The following is a 21,161-nucleotide window of genomic DNA, read 5'->3' on the forward strand; positions in this document are numbered from 1 at the left end:
ACAATACTTTAAAATTACAATCAGTTTATCTGTGTTCTGAATGCAGTCTCTAAAGGGTTCACTATAAGCAAAAAGGGGTTAATTTAATTCGTAATTTGACTATTTTGTCTTTTTTTTGCATACCTCTGTATTTACATTAGCTGCAATTTAATTCACATCTTTTGCAAGGATTTTGTCTTAATTGTGCTTTTTTTTTGACACCCTGTGTCCTTTTTTGCCATTTTCCCTCTGTGTGTCCACCAGCCATCAAAACATGAGGTAGCAATTTCACCAACAGGCTAAACCACGCCCCTGATGTAAGACTCCACCCACCAGCTTCAGCTCATTTTAATATTGCATCATAATCCTCCTCACACATCATTTACCTGCATAAACGCATCTATCCAGTAGGAACGAGTAGCGTTAACCTAAACATCAAGTGCTGTGAGAACATTAAAAAAGAATTTGAACTATACACTCTTAAAAATAAAGCTGATTTTTGCAACAGTTTCATAGAAGAACCATTTTTGCTTTGTCAAAGAAACTTTCAGTGGTTAGTTCTTAAAACTAGTGTTGCTTTCGTCAACGAAAATTATGACTAAATATCGTCGTTAACGAACCATTATCACGTGACGAAAACGAGACGAGACGCAACGTAAGTGCTGGTCATGTGACGATGACTATAATTAAATATATAATGCAATATTGTTGACGAATAAAAACGAGACTAAATGTAGTTTACAAAATAAAAACTATGCTAAAATGTCATTTCGTCTCGTTTAGTCGCGTTATTGTTATTATTTTGCAGTATTTCTGTTTCCTGTGTCTCACTTCTGGAGCTGCATCAGGTCACTTCCTCAAGCCCCACTCGCTGCATTATTTAGAAGATGACAACAAACATGTTAACATGTTTGGTTGCTAAAATAAATGTTGTAAATTCAAATCAGGGCGTATTCCTTGTCTGGCATGTATGTATTCTTAAGTCTATAAGGTAACAATAATATAATAACATAACCTTGTTTGAAATGGGTTTGGCTAAAATAAAATTTTGGTTTCGTCTATACTACTAGCGCAGTGGTGGGCCGTCAGGGGAAGCAGGGCCTTCTCTGCTGGCCCTATAAAAAACTAAATTGTGTGAAACATGTTTTTATTGATTATTTAGGTATCATTTTAATTTGTGTAATGTCCACTAAATTGCCTATGATTAGTTTAGTTGAGACTGAACTGGAATATCCTACATAAAAAAGTCTGCGGCCAGCACTAGTGCTACCCTTTTGTTGAAAGACGTCACATCTGATTTGTTACAAGCATTAGTGACAGAATCATCAGCCAATCAAATTTTGACTTTAAATGACAGCCCGCCCTCTGGGTCCAGCTACATGCCCAGTGCTACCCCCAGCGTTAGACCGCTCCTTTAATAAGGTATTTCCAAGGTACGAACATGAAAGTAAACGAAAAGAAAATGACAGCTGCAGTCATCGGCGCCTACACCAGATCTGGTAGCCGATCTACTAAAATCGCCTTTTTCAAGGCGCTCTTTTGCAGACAAAAGAGAATAACTGAGAAAGGAAGACTTACACCTAAAGTGAATTCGCTAACAAAGGCTAGCAAAGGTTTTATGCGCCATTTCAAAGATTTCAACTATGAGTGGCTAACAGCTAGCATCGAGCACAAGTTATTTTGTTGGCTGTGTTTAGTTTTAAATCCGAGTAAAGTAGCATGGAATGACAGACCCATGGACTTTATTTACAAGTGACAGGTGAGTGCTTTATTATTTGATGAGTATTGTATCATGCACATTGTTATGGAGGTGTATGTGGTGTGTTGATAATACTGTGGTGCGGTGTGTGGATGTCCAGAGTTTGTACAGTTTTGCTGCTTTGGGCGCGTCGTCATTTTAGAGTGACATGAATGTGCATAGTGACCTGTGTATTGGCGGATTACTTTTACTGACCATGTAGGGAAATTTACTCTGCATTTAACCCACCCCAATCTAGCCTACTATTAAAATAGTTGATCAGCCGTCATTGTTTGTTGGGAGCCTGTTTGTATGTGCATTATATGCATATAGCAGCGTTAGCTGTAACAGAGATGTGTAAGATGTGTACATGTAGTTTGCAGTAGCTTACTGAAGGCCCTGACTAAACCCCCACGGTATGCCACTGCTACTAGGTACTTATACTATATTGACTGGGTTAAATAGAATTGCATTACTAAAAAGAGACTAAAATGCAAATTTCATTGACTAAAACTAGACTAAATGTCATCAGTTTTCATTGACGTTTATTATAATATTTTAATAATATTATAATGTTTATTAAAACATTATAATATTTTGAAGAACCTTTTTTCCACTATGAAGAACCTTGAAAGGTTCCAGGAATGTTAAGGATTCCTCATGGAACATCAATGCCGGCAAAAAAAATATTTTTAAGAGTGTATGGTATGAAAAAGATATTTGGAATTATTCAATTAAAAAAAATTTGCAATGCTTTTAGTAAAATTGCAGAAGCAAAATAGCCTTGTTCCAGCTGGAAATATGGATGTGTTTTATGCCAACTCAACTGTACTTACAAAAGTGAGTCAATCACAAATGATGCAAATCTACATAATGAAACCATATTAGATATTATGAATATGAATATTGAATTTTCCTGAACTCAGCACCCCTAGACCCCACTTAGATGTGTCTTATTGCGAATCATTCCTCCTGAATAAATGTCAATGATTTTCGCAATTTCTGCGAGCTCAAACCTGCTATAAAATATATTCAAATGAGTAGGAATAAAGGATCGCATCAGAAGCGCTAGAAAAGAGATCCCCGGAAAGGCCCGGGTTGTGGAGACACCCCAGCAGAATCAGCACCTTAAACTGCTGAGACAAGCCGTTCCTTCAGAGGAGTTCCTCTGAACCAGGGCCAAAACCCTCCAACACAGCTGATCCTATTTACAGCGGTAAGCCACCGTATCGGATACCTGTCATCCATGTGGACCTGATTCATCAAGGTGTTTAGTTTACCATTGGCAAGGATTATCAGCAAAGCGCTTCAAAGCCAGCGGTGACTGCAGACGGTCAAAAGGAAGCATTCGCACCAGGTGAAGCGCTGGGAAAGCGTGTTTGATCTTGGAATGAATCCAACTTTGATTCAACAAATGAAGAAATTCTCAAAATTTGGCATTTTGTAGATGTACGCTCCAATGCAATCTGCTTCAGATGTTACTTGAAGCTTCCATGAAGTTTCAGGCAGTATGACTCTCTCGTGAAAGTTCTGGTTATAGTTGCATTGCTTAGTAAAATTAAAAAAGTATTAAATCTTACACGTGTGTTTTTCTTCTTCACATGCATTACATGGTCACTCTAACCTAGCACTTGGCTTCAAACTAGACCTCAGTAATTCAAAGGCATGCATAGTGATTCGGTGCTTCAAAGGGTTTTTTTTGTGAATTTTGTTGTCTTCTCTTGGATTTGTTCTTTTGTTCTTCTAGGATCAGGATTTTTGCTTGATCGACACACCATTTGTTATGCAACAGCTCAATCCAAGCAAGATGAAGTGTCGTTTTAGACGTCAAATAGTGAGATGTGATGAACGAAAAAGTGGCCACACTGTGTGTGACTCAATTTGCTTTAAAGTGCTCAGGTTGTGGTGCCATTACTTGGATCCAGTGCTTTCTCAGAATGCGGTGAAGCATCTTTGCTCATCTTCGCATCTAAATCATTGGCTTTGGTCATTTCCTCAGGTGTGGTTGCTCCGTTTAAGTCGCCATCTATCTGAGCAGCAGATTTGGGCTGGACGACGGGGCTGGTGCTCAGAATTGAATCAGGGGTGTGAGTGGCACTGTGGTCGCCCTCAGAAATGGCCGGCGGGACGCCAGCGAGAGTGTCGGACTCGAGCAGGAACTTCTGAGAGGCGAAATTGTCGGGTACGTCTGTGTCACTGTCCAGAGGGAGCGCAGACGAGTTGAACTCCACCCCTGAGTCATTCATGTCCAAGAAGTTCTGCTCAGATTGGAGGGCATGGTACTGACCTGGTTTTGAGACCTCAAGACCCTAAAAGTTAAATCAGAACCAAGAATTTTAAGACGACTATTCAAATATTAAATACTAAAAAAAAAAATCCAAACAAAAACCGATCACTCAAAATGAAAATTGTCCTCATTATTTAATTTGCTTATCATTATGTTGCTGTTTCTTTATTATTATTGATTTTTTTTTCTTTTTTGGTCTGAACAATGACCAGCTGTTGGACAATCGGCATTGCAATTCTAAAATTTTTAACAAATATTTAAATATTTCAAATATTGTTATAAACCCTAAAAAGGGAAAACCCATAAAAAGACATCAGAAAATTAATTTATTGAAAAGTAAGTAAATAAAAAATAAGAGTCAAGTTTTGAAAAAACAAATCATGAAATTGTATTATTTGAGTCCCAATAAGATGGAAAATAATTAATTTTCTTTTAAATTACTTACTTTTCAATGTTTGCAAACTTGCTATAAATTGCTATAAAATCATTAACCGATTTATGTTCCAAATTTGAAGTTGATATCACAAAAATTGTGGTTCCTGTGAGATTTTGTTTACGAGGGGTTACACCCAAACTCTATAATTTTTTTATTTTTTTGATGCAGTTTTCTGTCACAAATAAATCATTTTCTGCCACAATATCACTTCTGTTACAAAACCAAATATGGAACCTCGACTGTCAGACCTTTCCAACGATATCTGTTTTGTCAAGATTACAAAAAGATTTGATTTTCTAAAACACAAGCCACAAAATCTATAGTGTCTATATATGTTTTTAAATCTTGATTTGTACCCCTAAAAGGGCGATGTATCCCCTGAGATATAAACATTTAGAGACAGATTACAAAACAATGTAAGCATTTCATTCATAAAATTTCAATGTTCATTTTGGGGTGAACTGTCCCTTTAAAATCATGTTGACGGCAAACCAATTTCAAAGGAAAAACTAAATGGCCTACTTTGATCTCAACTTCTGTGCTCTCGGTGGCGTTCTCCCATGTGGACTGTACAGTGGACTCCTCTGCGAATCTAGTATAAGCTTCATGAACCACCTGAAAAACATCATTACACACATGTGAATTAGCTTACTGTGCTGTGGATGGGCATGGACTCACAACGGAATAAAAATCATAACGAGGGCTTTTTCATACTAGAGCATGTGGTTTGAACCAGAATCCATTAGACAAGTTTGGTTTGTTAGGTGTGAAATCTGTTTTCAAATTCGTGTGCGATTCTCCTTGAAAATGGGAATCTGATGTACATTTTATGAAGTGAACTGTTATTGATAGTAAAATGACAAATTTTCGCTTTTTCCAATATGAAAAAGCGGCCTGAGTTACCTGTATTCACCTTATAATGCATCAGTCATTCGTGTTTGCCCACAGGAATTGCCTCTGGCAAGTATCTTACATTCTTTGCTTCTCTTGCTATGACAAGATGCATGTGACGTGTATCACAGTTTGGAGCCAAATAATGCAATGTTGAAATATTGTACGAAATGACCTCAGGTTCAGACCAACCAATCAAACCGAGTGTGAAAACAGCCTGAGAAATAATCAGCAGATCCAGAATAAATATTCTGCACATGGAATATACTGTATACTGTTACATTGTGAAAACTGGATGACGCCATGGGCAAAATATCTGAATGATTCTGATGAAGTCGACATGTTGTTTGTTTAAAACACAACAACGCTGCTAATCAGTGTCTGTGTCTGGTCCTTCACAGTGTCACAAAACATATACAGTATGAGCATACAGTAAAATCCAGAGGCACACTTACCCATAAGGCTTTAAGAGTACACACAATGACGTTACAGACAAACACATAGACAACATGAATTTCACTGGGTTGGCAAATGATTAAGTGCTAGAGTCTAGTGGCTATATTCAGAATAGCATACTAGCGTACTACTTTTACTATAGTATTTTGTATAGCGTGCAGTTGGCTTGTCTTATAGAAGATGCAGGCATGAAATTTGATACTAGTCGCCTAACGATGACTTATGATGAAGTAAATTAATGCATTAAAATTACACAGGCAACACAGCATGAGTGCTGACAGAATACAACTCCTTTGATAGGAACAATCAAGGGGCAGCACAAAATTCGGCAAATCATGATCCGGTTACACAACATGCATCTTAAGTGTGTAAAATATTAATAGAGTAAACCAACTCAATCTAGTTGCACTCAGAAGAGAAGACCTTTATCACAATGACTGAATACTTAACATTCTTGAGCATTTGGTGGACAACACACCATTTAACCTGATTGCACATTGTTTATTTTAAGTGTAATTATTTAGCAATAAATAAAAAAACACATACATATAAATACATACATATATTAATAAATAGTGCGTTTTTGTGGAACGAAAATAATCCTATAGCGCTATTACCGTTATACTGGGTTTAAACGCGGAATAAAATTACGACATTGAAATTGCAACATCGTCACGTGGCAAATCTATTGTGAAGTAGTGAAGTACCAAATTTTCTATCCATTTATTTTCTCATTATTTGATTGGTCTTCAAACTTTTTTTATACATAACATTGATTTGAAAACACAAAGGAAACGTTTTTTTCTGATGTGACGTCATGAAGTTACGTGACAGCAATGTAACACTACTGGTCATTGTTCATTGTGCAATGTCACATAAATCTGCAGTTTAAATAAAAACGAATGTACTGCATAATATGTAGTACGCTAATATTCCATTCCGAACATAATCTTGCATCTATTCTGTATCTAATTCACAAATCTAAACCTTGAAATGTGAAAGAAAAATGGTTATTAATTACATAACAAGAAGAAGTGTTCAAAATAATTCTGTATAAGCAGAATATTGTTCAAATATAAACACATTATTAACATATAAGTGACTCTATTAATCACTGCCAACCATATGTACACATTCACACAGCAGCATATAAACAGCACACATATACACACATACACATAGATTCATATTTACCTCTCCATATAGATTGCATATGTGCATGTGTGTTTAAGCACGGCAGAAGCTTTAACACACAGGTGTATGTACCTTTATACCTGTTTATTTTCAATTGAGTTCAAACTAGGATCAGTGCAATACACCTGAAGTTACTGATCTCAGGAGGTCTGAGAGGAAAACGAAGGGAATCATGAACAGATACACAGTCACCAAGAGTGACAGAAGGTCTTTGGGACCCCTGTTGCGTTACCACAACACCAATAAAGATTCATCAGCTTAGCACTACAGGAAAATACGACAGCAGAACGCAAAGCTCTCTCACCCAGCAGGGACTCCATCAGATGATCCTTTAGGAGGGAGAAATGCAACGCAGATGAAGTGTTAAGCTAACCACCATGAAACATCTTTCAAATAAATGTGTTTGGGTGAAACTCACTGAATACACACATTCAATCTCACTTTACGTTCCGACACAAACAGCCAGACTATATTTGTATTGACTGATGGGTGATAATAGGTAACTGGCAAGACTAGATTGCTTTGCTGTTGGAAAAAGGATGAATTTGCAAACAAAAGGGGACGTTTTCCTGAGCTACAACAACATGATACAAGACATTTTGTCGGATCGGGTAAAAAGAACGTAAAACCAGACTATAAATTACCCAGGAATAGTTCAAATAATTAAAAATAATAATATAAAAATACTACTGCTGTCAAACGATTAATTGCGATTAATCACGTCCAAAATATAAGTTTTTGTTTACATAATATATGTGTACTGTGAATATTTATTATCTGTATTTAAATACACACATGCATGTATATATTTAAGAAAAATATGTTATGTGTATATATATATATCTGCTTCCCATAACAATATGTGTGTGTACTGTGTTTATTTATGATGTATATATAAATACACACACATTCAGTATATATTTGGAAAATATTTACATGCATATACATTTATATATTTATATAATGATATTTTAAATTATATATAAATATATTTAATATATATATATATATATATATGTATATGCATGTAAATATTTTCCAAATATATACTGAATGTGTGTGTATTTATATATACATCATAAATAAACACAGTACACACACATATTGTTATGGGAAGCAGACTTCACACAAAGGGTTATTTCAAAGCAGTGGTGTTTATTGACAGCTGAGTATTCAATGGATGATGAGATGATAAATATTACATGCAAATATACTTTGTAGGATGAGATGACAGGATGACTGGACTGAATTGGCTTGACCAGAACTCGTAGACGTTGGGAGAACCACACACCTCTCTGTGAAACGGAGACTGGGCTAGAAGGAGATCGTTAGGAGAAACTGGAACCAGGAGACGGATAAACACAACGCTGGAGGGATCACAAGAGGTAAGTATACAAGCAGATAAGTAACAGGTAAGCCGCTGTGATAGCATATAGGAGTCCACTTCGTAGGAACGTATAAACGAGACCGGACGCCTGAGTGATGTGAGATGTGTGGTAATGAGAATAACCGGAAACAAAACCGTGACAGATATTGCCCCCCTCCCGGAAGGTGCATCCCGTACCGTAACAGTCACATCGGGGGGGCGCCCTGGAGGCTGAAGCAGGGCCAGGACAGGGAGGAGACAAGGGAAGCCTTCAGGGCGGATCAGGAGACTCGGGAGGTCATGGCCATATTATTTTTCCAGGAGCCCATGGCGGATTAAGGAGCTCTGTGGCCTTGGCCCTTGTCCTGGCCACACAGGCCGTGACTATATGGCCCCCCCAAAAAACATTTTGAGCAATGCTCGGGCAGCGCGGAGCTGGACGGGACCAGCGGAGACATAGGAGGGCGCTCTGGAAGCGCGGACACTTGGGGGTGGTCGGGCAGCGCGGAGCTGGACGGGACCAGCGGAGACATAGGAGGGCGCTCTGGAAGCGTGGACACTTGGGGGCGCTCGGGCAGCGCGGAGCTGGACGGGACCAGCGGAGACATAGGAGGACGCTCTGGAAGCGTGGACACTTGGGCGGGACTAGCGGAGACATAGGAGGGCGCTCTGGAAGCGTGGACACTTGGGCGGGACCAGCGGAGACATAGGAGGGCGCTCTGGAAGCGCGGACACTTGGGGGCGCTCGGGCAGCGCGGAGCTGGACGGGACCAGCAGAGACATAGGAGGCCGCTCTGGAAGCGTGGACACTTGGGGGCGCTCGGGCAGCGCGGAGCTGGACGGGACCAGCGGAGACATAGGAGGGCGCTCTGGAAGCGCGGACACTTGGGGGGGCTCGGGCAGCGCAGAGCTGGATGGGACCAGCAGAGACATAGGAGCGCGCTCTGGAAGCGTGGACACTTGGGGGCGTTCGGGCAGCGCGGAGCTGGACGGGACCAGCGGAGACATAGGAGGGCGCTCTGGAAGCGTGGACACTTGGGCGGGACCAGCGGAGACGCAGGAGGGCTGGACGGGACCAGCGGATTCATACGAGGGTACTTGCGAGGAGCAGGCACTGGAGGGCACTTGCGAGGACTTTATTATGACACATATATTATGTAAACAAAAACTTTTATTTTGGATGCGATAAATCACGATTAATCGTTTGACAGCACTAAATAATAATAAATTATTAAAAGGGGTACATGAGTATGTATCAAAGAGCAAAGTGAACAAAGATAAGAGACAAACACAGACATATTTTTGACAGAGTTGATCAATCGCATTGCTGAAACTGACTTAATTATCATTATATATTATATAATCACACCACTGTTCAAAACTTCTGTGGGGTTCTTTTTTTTTTACATTTTTGAAACATCTTATGCTTACTATGGCTGCATTTATTTTGTAAAAAAAACCCAATAAAAACTGTATTATTGTGAAATATTATAACGCTTTAAAAGAACTGTTTTCAATTTGAATGTGTTTTAAAATATATGACGGCGTTTTAGTGCCTCTTTAAAAAATTAAAAAATCTAAGATTACGAGATTAAAGTCGTAATATTGCGAGAATAAAGTTGAAATGTTTCGAGAATAAAGTCGAAATGTTTCGAGAATAAAGTTGAAATGTTTCGAGAATAAAGTCGAAATGTTTCGAGAATTTAAATTGTAGAAATTAAAGTTATAATATTTTGAGAGTATAGCCTATATTGTGCATGCAAATACCCCGCATTGAGAGCACCGGGAGGAGTTGCCAGGCCACCGAAATTGATTTGAATATTGTTGCGTCCGAGCGGCCACATCATTTTACTGGAATGCGGAAGAGTCAATTTTAAGGACTCGCGGAAACAGCTTAATATCAAGAATATGATAGTTATTAACAGACTGAACAGGAACAATTGTTTATCTTAACATCAGCTCACACACACAAACGACATTCCTTTGGGGGACGCTGTATCCCTCTTATTTAACCTTTTTTAATACCCTACAATATGTGGGATTATTAGCAGAAATCATACCATGTCATCATACTTGCGGGGACAGTATGCTTGGAAATAATATTTCATGTCTTCCATTGCATCAAGTTATTTGTAGTGCGCCAGGCACCCAATAGCAATAGCTTAAGCTTTGTGCTTTTAGTGCTTTTTAATGCATATTCCAAAAGACAAAAATTAGCAGATTAATATTTTCTATATTTAATACAATCACACCGGCGTGATTAGATCATTCAATGCGTCAGATCCTGCTGCTAAATTCAAATCTACGTTCGCTGAGCCAGAATCAGATACAGAAGCGTTTTTATATATATATTATAATGCATATTATATAAGATGAGTCATAGCTAAAATTTATTCTCGTAGTATTTCGACTTTATTCTCAATATATTTCAACTTTATTCTCAATATATTTCAACTTTATTCTCGTACTATTTCAACTTTATTCTCGAAATATTTTTGACTTTATTCTCATAGTATTTCGACTTTATTCTCGTAATATTTTTTACTTTATTCTCGTAGTATTTCGACTTTATTCTCGTAGTATTTCGACTTTATTCTTGTAGTATTTTGACTTTGTTCTCGTAGTATTTCGACTTTATTCTTGTAGTATTTTGACTTTATTCTTGTAGTATTTTGACTTTGTTCTCGTAGTATTTCGACTTTATTCTCATAGTATTTCGACTTTATTCTCGTAGTATTTCGACTTTATTCTCATAGTATTTCGACTTTATTCTCGTAGTATCTCGACTTTATTCTCATAGTATTTCAACTTTATTCTCGTAATATTTTTGACTTTATTCTCATAGTAGTTCGACTTTATTCTCGTAATATTTTTGACTTTATTCTCGTAGTATTTCGACTTTATTCTTGTAGTATTTTGACTTTGTTCTCGTAGTATTTCGACTTTATTCTCGTAGTATTGCGACTTTATTTTCGTAATATTTTTGACTTTATTCTCGTAGTATTTCGACTTTATTCTCATAGTATTTCGACTTTATTCTCGTAGTATTTCGACTTTATTCTCATAGTATTTCGACTTTATTCTCGTAGTATCTCGACTTTATTCTCATAGTATTTCAACTTTATTCTCGTAATATTTTTGACTTTATTCTCATAGTAGTTCGACTTTATTCTCGTAATATTTTTGACTTTATTCTCGTAGTATTTCGACTTTATTCTTGTAGTATTTTGACTTTGTTCTCGTAGTATTTCGACTTTATTCTCGTAGTATTTCGACTTTATTTTCGTAATATTTTTGACTTTATTCTCGTAGTATTTCGACTTTATTCTCATAGTATTTCGACTTTATTCTCGTAATATTTTTGACTTTATTCTCGTAGTATTTCGACTTTATTCTCGTAGTATTTCGACTTTATTCTCATAGTATTTCGACTTTATTCTCATAGTATTTCGACTTTATTCTCGTAGTATCTCGACTTTATTCTCATAGTATTTCAACTTTATTCTCGTAATATTTTTGACTTTATTCTCATAGTATTTCGACTTTATTCTTGTAGTATTTTGACTTTGTTCTCGTAGTATTTCGACTTTATTCTCATAGTATTTCGACTTTATTTTCGTAATATTTTTTACTTTATTCTCATAGTATTTCGACTTTATTCTCGTAATATTTTTGACTTTATTCTCGTAGTATTCCGACTTTATTCTAGTAGTATCTCGACTTTATTCTCATAGTATTTCGACTTTATTCTCGTAATATTTTTGACTTTATTCTCATAGTATTTTGACTTTATTCTCGTAATATTTTTGACTTTATTCTCGTAGTATTTCGACTTTATTCTCGTAGTATCTCGACTTTATTCTCATAGTATTTCGACTTTATTCTCGTAATATTTTTGACTTTATTCTCGTAGTATTTCGACTTTATTCTCGTAGTATCTCGACTTTATTCTCATAGTATTTCGACTTTATTCTCGTAATATTTTTGACTTTATTCTCATAGTATTTCGACTTTATTCTCGTAGTATCTCGACTTTATTCTCATAGTATTTTGACTTTATTCTCGTAATATTTTAGACTTTATTCTCATAGTATTTCGACTTTATTCTCGTAGTATCTCGACTTTATTCTCATAGTATTTCGACTTTATTCTCGTAATATTTTTGACTTTATTCTCATAGTATTTCGACTTTATTCTCGTAATAATTTTGACTTTATTCTCGTAGTATTTCGACTTTATTCTTGTAGTATTTCGACTTTATGCTCATAGTATTTCGACTTTATTCTCGTAATATTTTTGACTTTATTCTCGTAGTATTTTGACTTTATTCTCGTAATTACGATTTTATTCTCGAAATATTACGACTTTAATCTCGTAATTTAATTTTTTTTAAATTAAACTAAAACGCCATCGTGAAAAATGTAATTTATTTCTGTGATGAGAAACAAAATTTTCAGCATCATCAGTGACATAAGACATAATCCTTAAAAAATCAGTCTAATATGAGGATTTGCTGCTCAAGAAACATTTAATTTTATAATTTTCAGTGTTGAAACAGTTGTGTTGCCCATTATTTTTCTTTAATGAATACAAAGTTCACAACCTTCAATATATAACATTATACTTCTGGGGTGTCAGAAGTCAGAAGATTGGTTTTACCTGTCTGAAGGTCTCTCCGTCGCCCTTGCCAGCCTGCTGAGCGATTAGGGTGATCTTGCGAGCTCTCTCCGCCCGACGGTGAACCTTGATCAGACAGGACAGCAGACACACCAAAAGCAGGAACGCCAGCAGACACACCAAGGAGATGATCGCCAGATACAGTTGTGGCAGCTTATAGGCTGTTATGTGAGAAAAGAGGATCATGGGTACAGGAAATAGACCTCAATGTGAAAGTTATTAAAGTCTGATCCAAACTCAATCAACAGTAGCTTCTCAAAATCTCTACTCACGCTCCACATGAAGGTAGACATCAGCTATGCGGAAGCCGGAAAAGTCCATCACTCGAAAGACACCCATGTCACCGACTTTGACCTTCTTCAAGTAGAACATGGATCCTTCCACAGACGCTCGACCCTCAAAAGCAGAGTCAACAGTCATCGTCATCTCCCCCTGGTCCACGATGAGTCGTTCCTTGTGGTCAGTGTCTGGGATGTAGATCATTTTGACTTTTGTGTGGTCCACACGAAGCTTGATATTCAAGGTTGCACCATAATTCAAGTGCATAAAGATCTGGTGGTCTGTCATATGGGAAAAAAATTATATACACAGATATTGAAGGTTGAATTAATGCACCAAATTCCCATGTGCCTGCAAACAATCAACAGTAATACTAATGAACTATAATACATAATGGCATGTTATTATTTAGATTTTTAATAATATTAATAATAATACATAATAATATAATTTAGTTCTATTATTATGTAATATATAATATTAATATACACAATTCATAATTAATATTATTTATTACATCAAATTCCTATGCACCAGCAAACAGCCAACAGTAATACTAATAAATTATAACACTTGACAGAATTATTCATATTAATATATTGTTAATAATATTATAACACTTCATTTCCAGCGATATCGTCGACTTGATTGCACAAATTAATAATTATATTAATTTTATATTATTCTAGATAATATAATATGTGTTTTAGTTATTATTATTATTGGTAATAATACACATTTATTAAACATTGGTGTCCTATGTTAAAAAAAAAAAAATGCAATTCAAAGACTCATGGTTTATTCCTTCAATAACCATCGTCCGAAATTTTCACACGTTAAAAAATAAATACGACCTAACGTTATGTCAATCCCTTTTACAAACTGCCTCTGAAACTTTCGTCCGTCATAAAAAAATTCAGATCAGGTTCGATTTTCTGCATTTTTGCATCCATAGCATGCATTTTGATAGGAAAGGATGAGGAATACGAAAAAACAGAAACGTATGCGAAAATTTTGTACTCAGATTTAAGTGAGACACTAGAATGTCAATACTGTACCACCAACTTTGTACTCAATATCTGTATATTCAGCTTTGCTTTGGAATTGATTTTAGATTTATCCAGCCAAAATGTCACCTAAAATGGTTTTCACTTCACACTTTTTCTGTATAAGTGGATGGTTCTTGGTCAGAATAAGATGCAATGTGGACCAAAATTAATGCTGGTAATCTAAAATCTGATTATGTGAGGTCACATGTCCTATTTTTGTTCCTTTATTCTTTGTCTTTCCTTCGTTACTTCTTCTTCCACTTCCCTTGTTGTGCTTTTACACTATTTTAAGACTTTGCCACTTTAGTCATGTAAGGCTTTGTCTTTTATCAAATATAATATAATGTACTCAAAAACACAGATTTTTTTTTTACCTTTCACATTGAGGCAGGCTCTCAATCTGACTTTTTCATCACTGTCCACGACAGTGTAGCTGCCCTCATCAGCTCCTGTAACCAAATGGAGGTTGACCCTCTTCTCGCCCACGGTGAGGCGGCGCTCGTACTCTTGCGTGGGGATGCCGGTCTGGTTGAGAAGCAGCACAGGCGGTTCCTCTGTGGTCTGGTTAACTGGAGTGTGAGCTGCAGGCCTGAACTCAAGGGTGTATGGACCAATCAAAGGGTTTATCGGGATATGATACGTGTCTCCATATTTCACCACAGTCTCTTGAGCACAGTCTAGGAGAAAAACATATTATAAATACATTAAAGCTAGGGTAGGCAGTTTCTAGCAGAATTATGAAAATAAACCTGTTTTCAAACAACCTCTGCTGACTGTGCTGCTTTTTTGACTGTATACACACTGAGAAACAAAAGTATGATAATAATTCTGAATAATTCTGTGTGATGTTTCAGTCGTGATTTCAGCAGCAAATCAGCATATTAGAATGATACCTGAAGGATCATGTGACACTGAAACCTGGAGCAATGATGCTGAAAATTCAGCTGCGCATCACAGGAATAAATTATTTACACAGTTTTAAATTTCAGTAATATTTCACTGATCAAATAAATGCTTCCTTGGTGAGCCTAAGATACTTCCTTCTAAAACATCAAAAAAATCTTAATTATTAAAAATTTTGAAAGCAGTATATATACATTCATAACATGTAGTGACCATAACGTAGCATTTTGCTGAGTGAATTCTATCTTGTTATCAGTCTACCATGAGATAATGGGGAAGCCGTGGCCTAATGGTTAGAGAGTCGGACTCGTAATCCAAAGGTTGCGGGTTCGAGTCTCGGGCCGGCAGGGATTGTAGGTGGGGGGAGTGAATGTCCAGCGCTCTCTCCACCCTCAATACCACGACTGAGGTGCGCTTGAGCAAAGCACCGAACCCCCAACTGCTCCCCGGGTGCCGCAGCATAAATGGCTGCCCACTGCTCCGGGTGTGTGTTCACGGTGTGTGTGTGTTCACTGCTGTGTGTGTGCACGTTGGATGGGTTAAATGCAGAGCACGAATTCCGAGTATGGGTCACCATACTTGGCAATATGTCACTTCACTTCTTCACTTCACTTCATAATCAACTATGCAAGTATTTATATAGTGGTAATGTAAATTATACCTCTAACAATAAGAATGATTCGTCTGACATCAGACGGAGCAGCAGAATTCTTCACCACATACGTGCCCTCATCCTCCTCCCCCACATCCTCCAGGACCAAATGACTGATGTGAACGTTCAGTGTGGCTCTTGAGTCCAGAATTTTCCCGTCTTGCAGGAGAACCCGCTCTAACACCGGATCCACCCTCGGCTTGAACAACACCTCTGTTGTGTCTAAAGCCGGCATGGGAATATGAACGTCCTCTCCAAAGAAAGCAGTGCGGTGTTCATCTTTAGCTGCAGAGTGAGGAAGAAAGACAGATCCTTTATGTGTGGGAAAAACAAGCTAATATAATTCACTTATTGACTACAGAAAACTGAAAAACATACATTTGAAAAAATATATCAACTATAGACAAGCTGCACCTAATGAACCTTGCAGTGAACCCTTTTTAAAACAATCTTTTTTTAGTTTGAAGAACATTATAAAAGATCAATACTTCACTATAAAGAATCTTTGGTGAAATGGAAAGGTTCCATGGATAAGGTTCTTAATGGAACCACAGATGCCAAATAAAGGTCCTTTACTTTTATAAAATGTTTCTAATAATGTAAAAATTATTATAATAATTTAAGAAGCATTACCTTTAATGGTTGATGACCAAACTGTAAAAAACAATGAAACAGGTAAATACAAGTAAAATAAAGGCAAACATCACATCTAGGTGTTGTCTTCATTAATAAAGGCTTTATGATGCTTTTGGGAAACGCAGCCCAGAATGGTTCAGCAATATGAGAATGTGTTTTTGCTCAAGTGACAGATCACATTTCTATTAGATCAAATTTAGCTTGCTGCAAAATCACAATGGATTTGCCCTTATAGCTCTAACCAGCTGAATCCCTTTGGACTTGGGAATCAGCAGTTATGAAGGATGAAGAAGAATAACAAGGAGACAAATCTCTCTCTTTTTATTTACATGTATGTTTATGTGTGTGTGTGTATATGTGTGCATGTTTATGTGGTTTATGAGGACACAAATTTGTATAATGACATGGGTATGACAGAGTTATTACAATATGAAGGTGGTTTATGAGGACACTGCCTATGTCCCCGTAATTCAAAAGGCTTAAAAAACATACTAAATGGTGTTTTTTTGAAAATCTAAAAATGCACAAAGTCTCCTGTGAGGGCTAAGTTTAGGTGTAGGGTTGGTGTAGGGCAATAGCACACACAGTTTGTTCAGTATAAAAACCATTACGCCTATGGAGAGTCCCCATAAACCACAAAAACCAACGTGTGTGTGTGTGTGTGTGTGTGTGTGTGTGTGTACAAAGGAGCATTTCCTGCTTGGTCTGAATATACAGGACTTAAAAATATATGCCTTTTTGCTGACAACAAGAATACGCCTAAGAGTTGATAGTGAATGAGTTTTATCGGGTAAAGGGGGTGCAGGTTTTTCTTCTCTGAAGCACTAACAATATGAAAGGACTATTAGGAATGCTGCCATGTCAAACTGCCAACTGTGCACTTTCAGTCCAACATCTTATGATAAATTATGCTGCAAATGTTGCCCTTGTGAAATAAAACAATTTAGAAAACTATGCAAATGAAAAGCTATGTGTTATTTTTATACCTACATTGTAGACGTGTTTTTCAAACAGTTACCTGAGCACAGAAGGGTACTAATGACTGCCACACATGTGATGCCCATTTTAGCTGGATATCTGTGTGGAAGAAAAAAATGCAAGTGTGAACAGTACTTAAAACACAACATAAACAATCAAAACTTCTATCTGTGAAGATATATGGAGAAATAACACTTTAATATGACACATAAAATACACAATTTTTCCGTGAATTAGAATGAGGGTCTGCATTTAAATAGAAACCAAATTTTATGAATTCATACAAGATGACAAGAATTTAATGATTCAGGATTAGGCATTCAGTTAGATTTACTCTGACACGAATCTTTCATGCCAAATGAATCCTCCCATGGACATCAAAAGAGGCTATATATTGCTTTTAAGTCAAACTGTACAGCAGTCTGATATGATCAGATTACATTATGTATATCACTGTCTCTTTAAGAACAAAGGGAGTCTGACAAAGGGAGGTGATTTAATGGACACTAACCATAATGCCATGACAGTTTCTGGCAGGAAAGCTTGCCCAGACCAGACTGAAGGCAGCTGACCGTGCCATTTCTGCCAAAACCCCAAGAAATTCAAATCTGTCTCTCTCTCCCTTCCTTATAAGGGTTAAGCTTTACCTTTTATAGACATCTCATCTGATCGGTTGAGGCCAATATTTTTTTTCCAGTAATCGAATAAAAGTTATTTTCAGTCACTCAGAAAGTTTATTTTTCCCAATTGTGGCAAAATCCTTCAAGAGAGGCAGAGAGAAAGAGAGACAATCTGCTTTGTTCTAGTCCTTTGCCAAAGTAGCTGCTCTTTGGCCTCGTATTGAATTAAAACTGAGAGCCTCAGCGTGAAAAATGGAAATGCATCTGCTCCACTTCCACTTGATTTGCATATAACACCGCATCATTTATTAATAAGTCTGTTTGGTTTAGAAATGCACTTAACCTTATTTCTCATCTTAAACCGAGTAAGATTAACATTAGCTCTCAAATAATGGAATAAATGTGGGATGATGTGAGGCTAATTGACTGTGTCGCTGACTCAGATGATGATTCAGAATGGCACTAATTAAACAACCAATTAATCCATCTTTCAGAAAGTATTGCGTCTGTATTAATTCTCTGTCGTGTCGAAAATTGCAGGGTTAACAATATCCGCGGTTTTCATTCGTGAGGGAACATTGCGCTTTAGCTGCTTTTTTCTGTCCGTGTTAACCCTATGATGCGACAAGGGTGTGTCGCATTCCTCTGCTGGAAATATCCCACCAAATAGACCCGAGGACCCTATTAAACCCGAAATAAATTGGGGATTCATATATGCACACATTACCATTCACGCGCGTTTTCGTTCTCTTACGCACACAAACAAAGCAGGTTATGTACAGAAATGAGAGCACGCGCGATAAAAACACGACTGGTGCTTTCTCATTTATCGAGATGATAAACATGCATTCAAAGACCGTAATGAAAACCGTCTGTCGGCTCTGTTACGTAAACGAGCGGATGCTTTGCGAAACATTGTGGTTATATAGGCTACAGTCACGCGTCTTCACCTTCCGTAGAGAGCAGTTTATCATGGGTAGACAATATTTGATGTCCCATTCAGAAGGAAGCATCAATCCACAATGAACTATAAATCAATATGTCCTCGTGTTACCAATACGGCCAATACCCTACAGCCATTCTATAAGAATTTGCACAAAATAATCAATACAAATTAACCATTTCATGTCCATATAAACCTAAAGCCTGTGTTTAAATAGCCTAGTTGTCTAACAATTGTCCCAAAGGGGTTTACCTCCCATAGGCTACAGTTCTGCATTAATTATAACGGGGTTATTGAAATTTTAAAGATGTCCCGACGCGAACTGTTTCTTGCCTCACATTATCAAGAAACGCCCTAAATCATGTGCTCATCATATAGGCTATCTGACAATAAAGTTAAAATGCGGTAAACGACAAACTGCATCAATTAACCCTATTCACGTTGTCTTGTGAAAAAGCATCCAGTTAAAAAAAAAAAAAAAACTCTTATAAAGAAGTGCTGTAATTACCTCTGTATATGGAATCCAAATCAGCAAAAAGATTGGCACGTTAAATAAAGAAATATGGTTTAAAGGGATGTTTTTGTTCTTCCTCCTATTTTCCAACCCTTCTTCATCGCCCCCAATCTGCCAAAGAAAGACACTTCTGTTTTACAAATCGGCTTTATCTGGAAGGCTTCGGCTGATGTCGTTTTAAAGACAATTTCAGATCGGCTTTGTTCGGATGCTGTCGTTAATATCCGGAAAATTTCTCTCAACTATAGGTTACAAAGAGCAGCCTATAGCCCATGGCCTAACTATAAAAATCTGTGTAGCTCGTGGACGTCTGATATTCGCAAATTAAGGGACCGTCTCTAAAGTTACATGCGATATTGCTATACACTTTTCTAACTTCAATAGCATCTGAGGAGAATGACTTACAATCATAAAAACTACTGTAAACTGTTCATCTAGGTGTCGTCCATAATGCACAGCTATTAAATTTTTTTTTTAATTTATTCAAATAAACTCAAATGCAAAATAAGCCATAATAGCATTTGAGGAGAATGACTTACAGTCACAAAACAAACTGTAAACAGTTCACCTAGATGTCAACTATAATGCACACCTTTTACATTTTTCATATTTATTAAAAAAACTGTAAATCATATGCAAAAAAATGCTACTTTTCACTACCGAATGGGCTCAAATGCAAATTTAAAGCTCAATAGCATTTGAGCAGAATGACTTTGTCATAAAAAACTACTGTAAACTGTTCATCTAGGTGTCAGCTATAATGCACATTTTTTTTTTATATTTATTAGAATAAACTGTAAATCATATGTAAAAAGCGCCATTTTTTCACTATACCGAATAGTCTCAAAAGGAAAATTTGAAAAATAAAGAAATATTAAAAAAAAACTACTGTTAAAAGTGTTCATCAAGACATTACTGTAAATAATGCAATAGCCTATAATAGCCATAATAAATATAAAAAATGAATAAAACTATAGCAACCAGTCTGTGTGCTTCTCATTCAATATCATTTGTATTTTCTTGTGCTCTTTCCTTTAAAAAAATAAAAATAAATAATAATAATAATCCGTTCAGACAAACCCAAAACCCAGCCTTTTGCTAAAGAAATCATTTATTTTATAAACATATCTATTTTTGTTTCTTTAAAGGGATATATTTTTGTCCATACAATACAAAGTCAGTATAGGTTCCAGTGATGCTTGGACCGCAGCTCTTCAAAATAGCACTTTTTTTTCTCCCGTTTCACAGCGGTCAAAGCTGACTAAACTAAGAACCCCAATAGAACATGCATTAGAAACCTAATAGAATACCCAATATGTCAGACAGACATATGTTTGTGTTTTGAGGCTGATCATGCTGTGAGATTACAGTCACTGCTCTTTGAGTTCATTTGAAGATTTTCTGTCAAATGAAGAACTTTAACCTTCAGCACTCCATTCATCCATCCACCCACACTCGCCTCTTTATCTCTCTTAAACCCCTCCGTTTCATACTGCAATTACCACCAAGCTTATCTACACAGAACTGCAGCAGGACTGTTGTTTTGGAGCCTTGTGTAAATGC

The 21,161-nt window shown here is 36.8% G+C and overlaps 1 protein-coding gene across 1 annotated transcript; it reads right to left on the reverse strand.

The window, feature by feature from the left end:
* Positions 1–3,418: 3,418 nt before the first annotated feature.
* On the reverse strand, positions 3,419–19,938 carry LOC306884906 (uncharacterized protein). The gene is made up of 9 exons (XM_079441143.1): positions 19,593–19,938; positions 17,562–17,620; positions 16,541–16,561; positions 15,917–16,192; positions 14,727–15,029; positions 13,297–13,584; positions 13,007–13,185; positions 4,963–5,055; positions 3,419–4,026 (listed from the first exon to the last, which is right to left on the reverse strand). Exons 2-9 carry the CDS (start codon positions 17,605–17,607, stop codon positions 3,613–3,615), a joined length of 1,620 nt encoding a protein of 539 aa, XP_079297269.1. The 5' UTR covers positions 17,608–17,620; positions 19,593–19,938; the 3' UTR covers positions 3,419–3,612.
* Positions 19,939–21,161: the final 1,223 nt, after the last annotated feature.

The sequence above is a fragment of the Barbus barbus genome (genome assembly GCF_936440315.1).
Source record: "Barbus barbus genome assembly, chromosome: 19".
Classification (NCBI taxonomy): domain Eukaryota; kingdom Metazoa; phylum Chordata; class Actinopteri; order Cypriniformes; family Cyprinidae; genus Barbus; species Barbus barbus.

Excerpts from the sequence above, each read along its gene's own strand:
- LOC306884906 (XM_079441143.1), bottom strand. The coding sequence starts at position 17,607 with ATGGGCATCACATGTGTGGCAGTCATTAGTACCCTTCTGTGCTCAG. Across the intron at positions 16,562-17,561 it reads TAGTACCCTTCTGTGCTCAG|TTTGGTCATCAACCATTAAA; the intron begins GTAACTGTTTGA and ends TGTTTTTTACAG. Across the intron at positions 13,585-14,726 it reads AGCCTGCCTCAATGTGAAAG|ACCACCAGATCTTTATGCAC; the intron begins GTAAAAAAAAAA and ends CCCATATGACAG.